The sequence below is a fragment of the Artibeus jamaicensis genome, unplaced genomic scaffold, assembly GCF_021234435.1.
Source record: "Artibeus jamaicensis isolate MK-2021 breed Jamaican fruit bat unplaced genomic scaffold, CSHL_Jam_final contig_240, whole genome shotgun sequence".
Taxonomy (NCBI): domain Eukaryota; kingdom Metazoa; phylum Chordata; class Mammalia; order Chiroptera; family Phyllostomidae; genus Artibeus; species Artibeus jamaicensis.
The window spans coordinates 4,736,533-4,748,585 of NW_026521506.1; the positions used below are offsets into that span (position 1 = coordinate 4,736,533).

General features: G+C 36.9%; 1 protein-coding gene across 1 annotated transcript in view; it reads right to left on the reverse strand.

Annotated features, from left to right (window-relative positions):
- TENM1 (teneurin transmembrane protein 1) overlaps positions 1-12,053 on the reverse strand; it is a 407,415-nt gene that overhangs the window by 191,696 nt on the left and 203,666 nt on the right. The window contains exons 9-10 of the mRNA XM_053662339.1: positions 4,513-4,698; positions 167-313 (exon numbers count right to left, since the gene is read on the reverse strand). Coding sequence (XP_053518314.1) covers positions 167-313; positions 4,513-4,698 — 333 coding nt within the window. The remainder of the gene's footprint in view (positions 1-166; positions 314-4,512; positions 4,699-12,053) is intronic.

The following is a 12,053-nucleotide window of genomic DNA, read 5'->3' on the forward strand; positions in this document are numbered from 1 at the left end:
CAGTACATTTTCAATAAATTGAGATTTAAAAAAATAGTATGATCTCATGTAACTCAATATTGCTTATACTAAGGATTCCTAGTTTTCAGTCTCAGCCATACTGGTTATCACTGTGCTAGAGTTTGGGCTATTCCTTTCTTATATGAATATTTTATGAATGACTTACCTCCATCATTGTCCAAGTTATCTCCACAAAGCATTTCCATGACAATATTGCAGCCTGTCCCACTCCAACCCACCTGACACACACAGTGCCAACCATTCTGATCCAGAGTGCATCGCCCATTTCCAAAGCAGAGCCCCGGGCAGCCATCTGAAAAAATGAGAGCAGAGAGTAACAGTCACAGAGATGTCAGAGTGGGGTTGACCAGCACTGCTGTATCTCCCTATAGGGAAGCACTGAATCATCTGTGCTCCATTCAGATGAGGTGTTGAATAAATGGAAGAGGTGCTTTTGCTTGCTTACCCAAACTTCCCAGGGAACTTGTTATCCCTTACTCTGCTTTGTTTTTCCTTGGAGAACCAATTAAACATTATTAATGCTAACCCCAATTCCCAACCTCTGGTTTAGATACGAGGAAAACTGGGAGGCAGACAAAACATGTTTTCTGTTTCTTTTTGGAATATCTATTTCCTCATCTCAATCAAAATTGGGTGGATGGTGTTGTATATGGTCATGGCCATTAAGTTGGGAAAAGGCAGCAGTTTCTATGAAGAGAAACATACCCTAACTACTTCTAGTCTGTGTGGATTTTTTCCTTGGGATGCATGACTTTAGGACTTAGGTATGTCAGATACGGTTCAGACCTTACCATTAAGCATTTGCTCTGTGGTGCCATAAAAATTGCTCCAGTTGCTTTACATCTATTTAGTTTTTTTCTGTAAGACTGATATTAATCTTAGGGCTAAATATTGATATTTTTTAACTTATCTGGTATTTCTCTCAGAAGCTAGTATAATATTATGCCTGTAGTAAGTGTTCAGCAAATGATTATGGAATTAATACCTGCCAAATTTAGTCTTTTGGAATTCTAGAGGCTAACTGGACACATTTAGTGAAGAGAAAATTGTTATGCTCTCTTAAATGACTTCTATCCATTGATAAACCACAAACACTGGCAATGGTCTCTGTGTAGAATTTACATTTCTCAGGGATACCCTACTGTTTCTACCAGTAATTCAGAGTTAGGCTATTCCAAAGGGCAACTGTGCATATACCAAGTGCTCAGTGGGAAGATGAATAGAGAAAGTAGTAAAGGCATAGAACTTGTGGAAATTTCCCCAGTAGCAACACAGGCCTGGATCTGGATTTTACTGGATATAGTCCTTTCAATATTTTTTTCATTTTCTTTGTAAGAAAATTCCATATCATAAGTACAAAAGGCAAAAGAAAGTTTTTTGTTTTTAAATCTGTATATGTAACACAGTGTTACTTTCAAATGGTTTTCCAAGCAACTATCAATAGACCAGAGGAAGAAAAAATCTTTAAAATGATGTGGCAGATGACTGTTAGAAAAATATCAAAAGGTTATATATATATACTTGTTCCTTGGTATCTGTGAAGAATAGGTTCCAGGATCCCTGGCAGTACCAAAAACCAAGGATGCTCAAGTCCCTTATATAAAATGGCATTATATTTGCATGGGACCTATGCACATCCTCCTATGTACTTTAAGTCATCTCTGGATTATTTATAATACCTAATACTATGCAAATTCTATGTAAATGTTGTTATACTGAATTATTTAGGAATCAACTTTCTAGAATTTTTGTTTCCTAATATGGGGGTGGGCAAAAGTAAGTTTATGGTTGTAAGTACATGAAACACAGGGTTTATTTTTTATTAATAAAGGTATTATTATTTATTAATTATTGTATTATTTTCCATATGAACAACTGTAAACCTACTTTTGCCACACCCTACAGTTTTGATTGGCGGTTAGTTGAATTTGTGGATATGAAACCCACAGATAGGGAGGACCAACTGTTGTATGTGTGTGTGTGTGTGTGTGTGTGTGCGTGCACACAGTCACCAGCTGCTGAATTGAATAACAGGGATACATTGTGAGAAATGCGTCATTAGGCAATGTTGTTGTGAGACATCACTGAGTATACTTACGCAAAGCTAGATGGTATAGTCTACTACTGTAATTGCATGTGTTATAATCTTACATGGCTTGCAGTGTAGGTTTGTTTAAGTGAGTAATATATGTGCTATGGCATTATGACAGCTCTGATGTCACTAGGCAATAGGACTATTTCGGCTGCATTAATATCTTTTGGGGCCGCGGTTGTGTTTTGGTTTGTTGTTGACTGAAACATCATAATGTGGCACATGACTATGTGTATACATATGACTCCTCAAGAAGCGGTATAAGATGAATATATACAGGTTTAAGAAAGGAATATATCTAGTTCCATTCTCATGGATATACAAAGGATAAGAGAATTTAGGAATAATTTGGAATGTAGTCAAGCTTCTGAGGCTGAGGTAATGAAAGGCACCAGGAAAGGCAGATCCCTGGAGGGACAAATGATGGAATACTTATACAGGGATAATTCCTCTAACCTTGTAAGGACACTGTACATGGACTTAGAGCTATATTGTTATGTTAAAGAAAAATTCAACTGTCTGCCTAAACTTACTTAATTTCATAATTACTTGCATGTGCTATACTCACACATAGACAACCCAAAGGCGAAGAATACTAGTTCTTAAAACTGCTTATCCATCCATTACACACTATGGCAAAAATGAGGTTTGGATGTTGTTAAAACAAATTACTTTTTAGTTTGACTATTATAGCATGAACTTGACAGTATTGCATTTAGAACTGCCAAAAGTGAAAGGAAGAAAAGAAATCACCAACCCTTCCTTTCCCACATGCACATTTTCTCTCTAAAATATTTTTCTGTTATAAAACTAGTGAGGAAAAAAAATCTTACCTCGGACGGCATCTAAGTAGTGAGCTAAAAAAGGGGGGGAAAAGAGTGATTAAATGAATTTCTGGGAGACTAAAGCTATACAACATGTACTAATGGTTTACCATCTGTTGCCTGGAAGGAGAACAACAAACTGTGAACTGCTGAATGCCTGCGGCTCAAGAGTTGGTACACTGGTCTGTGTAGTTTGGGAATCATATTTTCTGTTGGAAAGATATTAATGGCTTTTCTGCAAGAAACTCTATTAGGCTTCCTAAAAAGTGTCATATTTCATTAAAAGTATAAGAACTGCATTTTTACATTTCAGTAATAACTTTTGTGAAAGAGTACTAGCTAGAACTTCTTATTAGTACTATCTTTAGAAGGAAGTTCTGGAGTAACTACCTTTAGTAATGATCACAATATTTAAATCCTCTTATTGAAGGCAGTAAACGTAACTGTAGTGCAGGAATGTAATCACTTAAGCTACATCTGAATCTCACTCCTCACCACCTTTTTAAAGAACCTGAAATATTTTCCACAGTCACAGAACAAGACTTACTGTACCTTTAGCAGAGGAGTAATACAGTTGATTAAGATTATATTATATATACTACCTGTATTATACATTTCTTTGGCAGGCTCCAACTATTATAACAAAATACTTTCACCTAAAATTGGAAGCTGTAGTACAGTCTAGAGGGGGCAAAAAGCCAACAAAAAATGCACTGGGTATCCAGACCCCCATGCTCGCCTTTGTTGTACATTCTGCATGCTTAGAGAATGCCATTGGAAGACTCTGTGACCCACTTTCCTTCGTTGTATATGCAGGAAAACTTTGTGGCAGATATGTGTATGTGTCAAGTACTTTGAAGGTTTTATCCACAAAAAGAGAGTATTTTAAAAGTGAAACCTTCATTATTATTACTGTTTTTATAGTGTGAAGACCACATGACAGATTATTACATAGGCTTTCTCACACCCACAGACTGATCTCAGAGGCAGTATGGTGAAAATTTGTGAAATTGGTGACAAGGGATAACAGAGGGTGGGTGCTTCACTACAAACTCTATGCTATCCAATAAGCAATTCAACACAGATGTTCTATTGATGGTAGGTCAGGAGTGTCTTCCTCATATACATTAAAGACAGCATCTAATGATATCAGATGACTGCTGTTAAAGTAGTCTTATTTAATGAAATTACCCTTAAGTGCTTTCAACTGAAACAGCCTATACTTTTCAAAAGGAAAAGTGGGCAGTGAATGTTACCTTCACAACAAAGGCACTTCTCTTATTAACTAATGACACTTTATCCCAATGTATCATCTTTCATTTGAGTAGTTCCAAGTACTTGACAGCAGAAAATAAAAGGTATACTGAAGTAATTCGAAAGGAAATAATACAAGAAATAAGATATTATCAACCAAAGGGGAAACTTCCCAGTTAATGGAACTTTCAAACTATGGCTAACACTTCTCCTCCTTCTCTCCTTCAACCTCAAATTCTATGACAAGTCTGGTGATTGACTCACTACATTTCTTTTCTCAATTAATCCAATTTACTTTGTTTAAAGTATGGTGGCACTTACCAATTGTGCAGTGGTCGCCCTCCCATCCAGGGCTACACTCACATTTTCCATCTTTGCATTGACCATGCTCAGCACAGTGAGAATGGCAGGAGCGCTCTTCACATGTGGGTCCTACCCAGCCTTCTTCGCATTGGCAAATTCCCCTTGAGCAGACTCCATGGTTGCCACACTCCAGGGTACAGAGCTCTGTGGGAATTCAAAGAAGATATACTCACATATTTTATTAAAGAACCTACTGTGTCCAAAGACATTAGAATTACCAAAATGTCACAAAGACCTCTAGCACTTGAGTGAATGTACGAGAGAGTTCATTAAAAAAGATTGTTAAGTCTCTAAGTATAAAATAAACTCTAAGTAGAATTGATTTTGAGAAGTTCGTAAAGTGATAATGGCATTCAAGGCTTAGAAATGAAGTTAATACCTGAAAAAGTCAAGTGGGTTTCACCAAACATTGTTTAAGATCACAAATAATTTTGACGGGGGTGGGGTGGGGGGAATGCCACAAAACACACAAACTGAAATAGTGCCTTAACTTCATTCAGGAAGAGAGGTTCTGTAACTGAAAAGATAACTTTCTAATTAATTTTATCATATACAAAAGGTAAAGCTGCCAATGATGATAATCAACTCTTTTTCCTGATCCTACTAACAATATTTGCATTTATTTCAAGCATTTAAAATGACTCCTACTTGGTTAAAATACACAGTCTCCTTATCTCCAAACGTCGCCCAATATTTAGTTTATATCATCAAGGTATACAACGGCCCTGCTGAGGTTCTCTCCTCTGTCCCGTTCACTTTTTGTTGAGAAGTGTTGATTATTAATAAAATTATGACAGTAGAGAAGCTAAAATACAAGTTTGACAAGCCTTTTACTTGATTGAATACCTTTGCTGGAGGAGAAGAAGGGAGATAAAAGCCTACAAAAATGCAGTAGGTTTTGGGTATAACTGGCCATATATCCTTAAAAGAAAAAGAGGGAGTTCTGGAAGCCAAGTTGTCTGTCTTCCATAGTCTTAAATTCTGAAACTGGTTTTATGTATTAAGAGTTATTGGCATGTGATGATATCAATATTACCCTATCTTACATGTAACAAAGCTTTTTCTTTGTAACAAAGGTTTCTACTCTATAGATAGCAGAGTTATTTTTCAGTAGGAGAGAATGTTTCTCTGATAAAGCCATGGTTATGGATTTTATTACTATCTAGACCTATTTGCTTACTAATTCATTAAAAAGTATTCTTTGAGAGTGAAGCTCTCATAGGAAGAATACTGGATCCGAAATAATGATTCCTCTACATAAAATCTGTGTACCCTTAGGCAGATTACTAACATGCTGTCTTAATCCTTGCTTATGTAACTACATAATGACAGTAATAATACTTACACTTAATAGGACCACTGGGCATATTTGAAATATATTTGGAGATAGAACTAACAGGATATCTTCCTCATGATTGGATATGGGGAATGAAGGAAAGAAAAAATAAAAATTTTGGCTTGAACAACTGGGTGCATAATGCTGCCATTAAAAATAAAGGTAGAAAAGGTCACTGGTTCAATTCCTGGTCAGGGTACATGGCTGGGTTGTGGGCCAGGTTCCCAGATGGGGGCATGAGAGCTGAAACCGCACATTGATGTTTCTCCCCTTTCTTCCCCCCATCTCTCTCTAAAAATAAATATAAAATATTTATAAAAAAGAATAAGGGTGAAAGAGCTAACAGATTATCTTTGAGAAAATGTATTAATAGGCAAATGAGGATGTCACTTAAGCAGTAAGAAATTTGAGAGGTTTGAGTTGGAAATACAAAATTGGCAATTATTAGCATACAGGTGATATTAAAAGCATGAGATTGGATGATATCCCAAAGAATAAAGAATAGAAGAGCCTCAAAAATGAGCCCTGAGATAGCCCATAATTTAAAGATAAAGTAGAAAAAGGAGGAACCATCAAAGGAGATTGGGAGGGAGAAGGCAGTGAGTGATCGGAGAAAACCCAGGAGACTGTGGTATAACTATAGCCAAAAGGGGACACTTTTATAAGAAGGGAGTAATTACCTGTAATATTGATGATAGATCAAGTGATATATGGGTAGAGATGTACCCATTGGATTGAACAAGATGAAAATTGTGGGTGACTTTAGGAAGAGCTGTGCTGACAAAGTGGTAGTTGTAAAGCAAGATAGGAATGGGTAAATGGAAAAAGTGACTGGAAACCTGTGTGTGTGACCACCAAAGTTGTAAGAAAAGTCCAGGTCCCAGAAAATACAAAAAAGGAGCGGATGGTCTAATAAATGGTAGTTCAAGTAGGTCAATCTTGAAACAGCACCTTCTCTCTATATCTTGGTTCTGAATCTCTGCTTGATAATCCAGATTTGTAATTTTAATTCTTGTAGTAATTCTGAGATTGTATTTATGCTCCCCTTAATGACCTCCCCCAAGACACTAAAAGCTGAACTAAAAGCACCTTTCTAAGATATGAAATTAAATTGTCAGAGACAATCAGGCTAGAGCTAACTGAAACAATTTGAGATAAATTTTTTTCTTTATTGCTTTATACAACTATTAACTTTAGGACTACAAGAGTGCATCATTCTGGTGGTTCCCTAAAAAGTAATAGGACTAGATGAACAGTATCAGCAAAATGGCAGACTAGGCTATCCTTAATCCATCTCAATATAAACCCTTAGAAATGTTGAATATAATGTAATAACTTTAAAAATAGCATGTTTTAGATCACAACACAAATTCTCAAGTGCCAGAAGCAAAAACATTGCTAACAGTCAAAAATGTAATCATATAAATTAACCCTCTGGCAGCTTTGATGTGTAATAACCAGGGGCTGCAGTATTTATGTCCACAAAGGGAAAAGAGATGAGGTCTTTGGACCATTTAAGGGGGAATTGGACTGAAATTCCTGAAGAAAACAGGACCTTTGAAAGGCTGAAATATTAGTGAGGTGGAGGCTAATAAACTACCTACTATCCCAGAAAGATAGCAAGAAAGCAATGACTATAATAATAATAATAATAATAATAACAACAACAACGATAATAATAAACAAACTTGGGGGTTAGAAAATAACACTGAAACAAAATACTACTTAATAATATGTGTGATGAAGTGCCTTGAGTGAAATATTTCTAAAGCCTGAATTTTTCAGGAATAAGGTACGTGATACTATGTCAAGTATGCATATAAAAATTTAAAAGTAGGTGGGGAGCACTGGGGGGAAGGGCTGAGATGGGAGTAAAAGACAGAAAACTGTACTTGAACAACAATTAAATAAATTAATTTAAAATAAATATTTGAATACACTGTTAAAAAAAATTTTAAAGGTAGAATTCTGTTTCTGGTGACCTAAGAAATTTTTACTATTCTCTCCTGATGAATATATCTAGACAAAAAGTATTTAGAACTCTGTTAGATATTACTGGAGTTCACAAAAGAGTAAAGAATTATTGGGCCAACTTCCAGAAAACAGAAAACCCAGAGAGGTGAGCCTGACATTCATGGATGCTTTTCCTCTCTCAGTGTCTGTCGGCATTCTCAGAGGCAGCTGGAAGACTCAGACTTGGTCAAGCTTTTGTCATGCTCATGGGTACAGAAAAAAATATTTGACTAGATAATGGTTAAGATACTTTCAATATTGAAGAAAACATCAAGCCATATATTTAAAGAAAAATTGAAGGAACAAAAAAGAGAAAAAGCGTCCTGGCTGGTGCAGCTCAGTGGATTCAGCATGGGCTACGAACCAAGGGGTCGCCAGTTTGATTCCAAATTAGGGCACATGCCTGGGTTTCAGGACAGGTCCCCAGTAGGGGGTGTGCGAGAGGCAACCACACATTAATTGTTTCTCTCCCTCTTGTTCTTCTTCCCTTGCCCTCTCTCTAAAAATGAATAAATATCCTAAAAAAAGAGGGAGAGAAAGGCAACTTTACAATCATAGAGAACTTAATGTCATCTCCTTTTCATTCACTGATAGAACAAACAGACAAGCCAGAAAAAAGATGGATTTTGAGGAACATGATTAATGAATTTGATCTAATTAATATATAACCAGCATGGTAATAAATAACCATAAAGTACACATGGAACATTAACAAATATGGACCATATTTTGGGCTATAAAGCAAGCCTCAACATATTTGAAAGCATCAAAATTATTTATAGCATGTTTTTTGCCCAGTATAGAATTAAACTTGAAATCAGTAACAAAATATTACTATGAAGTCCACATATATTTGGAAACTGAGAAATACAGTTTTGAATAAACTATAGGACAAAGAAGAAATAATCATGAAAATTAGAAGATATTTTGAAATGAATGAGAATGAAGGTGCAACATGTCAAAATTTGTGCAATATAACTCAAGCCATGTTTATAGAAAAATTTATAAGGTAAAAAAAATCAGTTAACAATGACCCAAGCTTTTATTCTATAAAATTAGAAGAGAAAAGTAAACTCAAAGAGGATAAAAGGAAGAAAAGAATAATTGTGAAAGCTAAAATTAATATAATAGGAATAAATACACAATAGAAAGCAATAGTTGATCATTTGCATAGACCAATAAAACTGATATACCCCTGATCAAGAACAAGTACATGACTCCAAATAACCAATATCAGTAATAGATGAGATGGCATGGTTATACATTCTACAGACATAAAACAACATAGGAGGATATTACAAAATTGTTTGTCAATACATTGGAAAATTTCAATGAAATGGACAAATTCCTAGAACTTACAATAATAAAAACAAGAAAAAAATGGAAGCTGAATAGTTTCTAAAGAACCCTACAGAACAATGAAAAATATTCCCACAGTCACAGATGACTTCACTTGTAAATATACCAGACACTGGAAGGAGAAAAACTGCCAGTCTTGAATAAACTTTTCCAAGAATAGAAAAAAAGAAAACACTTTATAATATGCTTTACGAGGCCAGAAAACCTTGATATAAAATTCTGACAAATATATTATTAAAAAAAGGCCCATATCACTCATAAATATGGATGCAAAAATACTAAGCAAAATATAAGAAATCTAGCATAATGTGACAAAATACTGACCAATTTGCATTTCTTTTAGGAAAGCAAAATTGTTTTAAAATTTGAATATAAAGCAATATAATATCCATATATGGAATAAAAGAAAAAGCATATGATTATCTCAATAGATAAATAATAAGTATTTGATAAAATACTAAACATCTATTCACAATAAAAATTTATAGCATACTAAGACTAGAAGATACATTAGCTACAAAAGACCCACAGCAAACATCATTGTTATTAGACATGTTGATTTTTTTTGTTATGGAAATAAAGAAAAGGTGACTATAATTTTCATTTTTTTTTTCAATACACACCTGAGGACATTTTTTCATTGCATCTAGATAGAGGAAGGAAGAGAGAGACAGAGTCGGAGAAACTGATGTGAGAGACATTGATCGATCGATCAGTTGCCTTCTCCCACAGGCCCAGATCAAGGATTGAACCTGCACCCTGGGTATATGCCCAACCTAGGAATCAAACTTGAGACCATTGTGCTATGGAATGACACTCTAGCCAACTGAGCCACACTGGCCAGGGCTAATCATTTCTATACAACATAATTCTACAGGTTCTAACCAGTGCAATAATATAAGAAAAATAAAACTGTATAAAAATGGACATGGAATGAATAAATACCATCATTATTCAGATAGTATGATTATGTGCAAACAACAAAAAGAAACCATAGAGACAGATTATTAGAATATGTGAAGTTAGCAAGATTGCTACATACTAAGCAAACATATGTTTAACAAGTTATGGCTTCTGGTTGAGACGATGAAGTAATTAAATGTGGTACATGCATCCTCCCATGACCATATCAAAATTACAGCTAAACTACAGAACAGTCATCGTTCAGAATCACCTGATGTCTAGTTGAACATACTCCCTGTAACTAAGGATATAGAGAAGAAACCACATTCAGACTAGTAGGAGGGGTGGAGACAAAGATTAGGGGCAGGTCCCTCATTCACCTGTGGTAGTTAAAAATCAGGAGGCGTATCTCAGCTGCAGAGGAGCCCAGTGAAAAGCAAGGGATCTCAGACCTACATTAGTCCCCTCAGCCCAGGGTTCCAGTGGTAGAAAGAGATGTCCCCATAACTTTTGGCTATGAAAACCAGCAGGCCCTGTATAGCTGAGTGAGTGAGAGGGCTTTGAGAGTCACAGGTGTCCCTTGTAAGGGGCCAAGCAAGGGCTCCAGCACTGGGGCAGCAGCTCAAAAGGTGCCAGGGACATACAGGGAGGATCTGAATTGTCTGGCTTTGAAGCAAGTTCTGGAGGGGCAGCGTTCTCCCAAACAGAAGTGCTGGCAGAAGCCATTGCTCCTCTGTTGAGCCCCTCCCCTGCAGGTATAGGCAGGTGTCATATCTTGAATCTCCATCAACCTGGTTAACACTTTTTGCCCCAACCTGGTGACTCCCTTAGACCTCACTCCACCCCATCCAACTTGTGGGCCCACTGAAGCTGTTTCCAGTACTTTTTCAATACAAACAGCCTGTTTTGGACTTTCCTAAAATCTCTTAAAGATTCACAAACCCCAAACAAGGGTTTGGGGGCAGCATCTGGCATCAATGAGCCCCATACCTCTTGGTAAGTGTCCCTAGGCCTGGCACTAGCAGCAGCTGGTCTGAGTTCATAGCTTAGCCTCCAAGCCCAGCAAAAGTAGTGACCATCTTTAAATTGTTTTGTAGCTAATGCCGGGTGTCCCCAGGCAGGTCAAGTTTGTGGTAGACCTTGGCCTGCACTTCCCAAGAGGCTCCAGAGCCACTGCACCTAGTGGATAGTTTCAAACCACACCAGAGCACCACCCAACTACCTCTACAAGTGACACACTCAAGGGCCTGACTCATCAGGCACCAGAACCTTAATGAAGTATAAGTCCTGCTTCATGAGGTTGACCCCTACACAGCAGCTCCTCTGCTATAGTTGCTGCCAGTCCTTACAGCTGATTAGCCTGGGGGAAAATGCCTCTCTTGGACATGCCAAAGGCTCAATTACAACAGGAGGGTACACAGAGTCCATACTGGGGCTTCATCTGAGGTGCCCAGCTCAGGTGACTAGGGAGGCTGCACCACCAGGCCCTACAGGGTACCATTTACATAAGGACATTCCATCAGACCAGAAGATGTAGTAAGTAGCTCTACCTGATATATAGAAGCCAACACAGGGAGGCAGCCAGGATGTGAACACAAAGAAACATATTTCAAACAAAACTCCAGAACAAGAACTAAACAAAATGGACACAAGCAATCTACCAGATATGGAGGTCAAAACACTGGTTATGACTTTTAGTCATGATGGCGGCATAGGTAAACACACTTCACCTCCTCTCACAACTACAGCAAAAATGACAACTAGACTACAAAACAAATATCACTCTGATTCATTAGAAGAAGGAGTCGTATGGAAGCTTGACAACCAAGGATTTAAATAAGTGACAATCATTCTGACAGGTAGGAGGGTCAGAAATGTGAAGATGTAC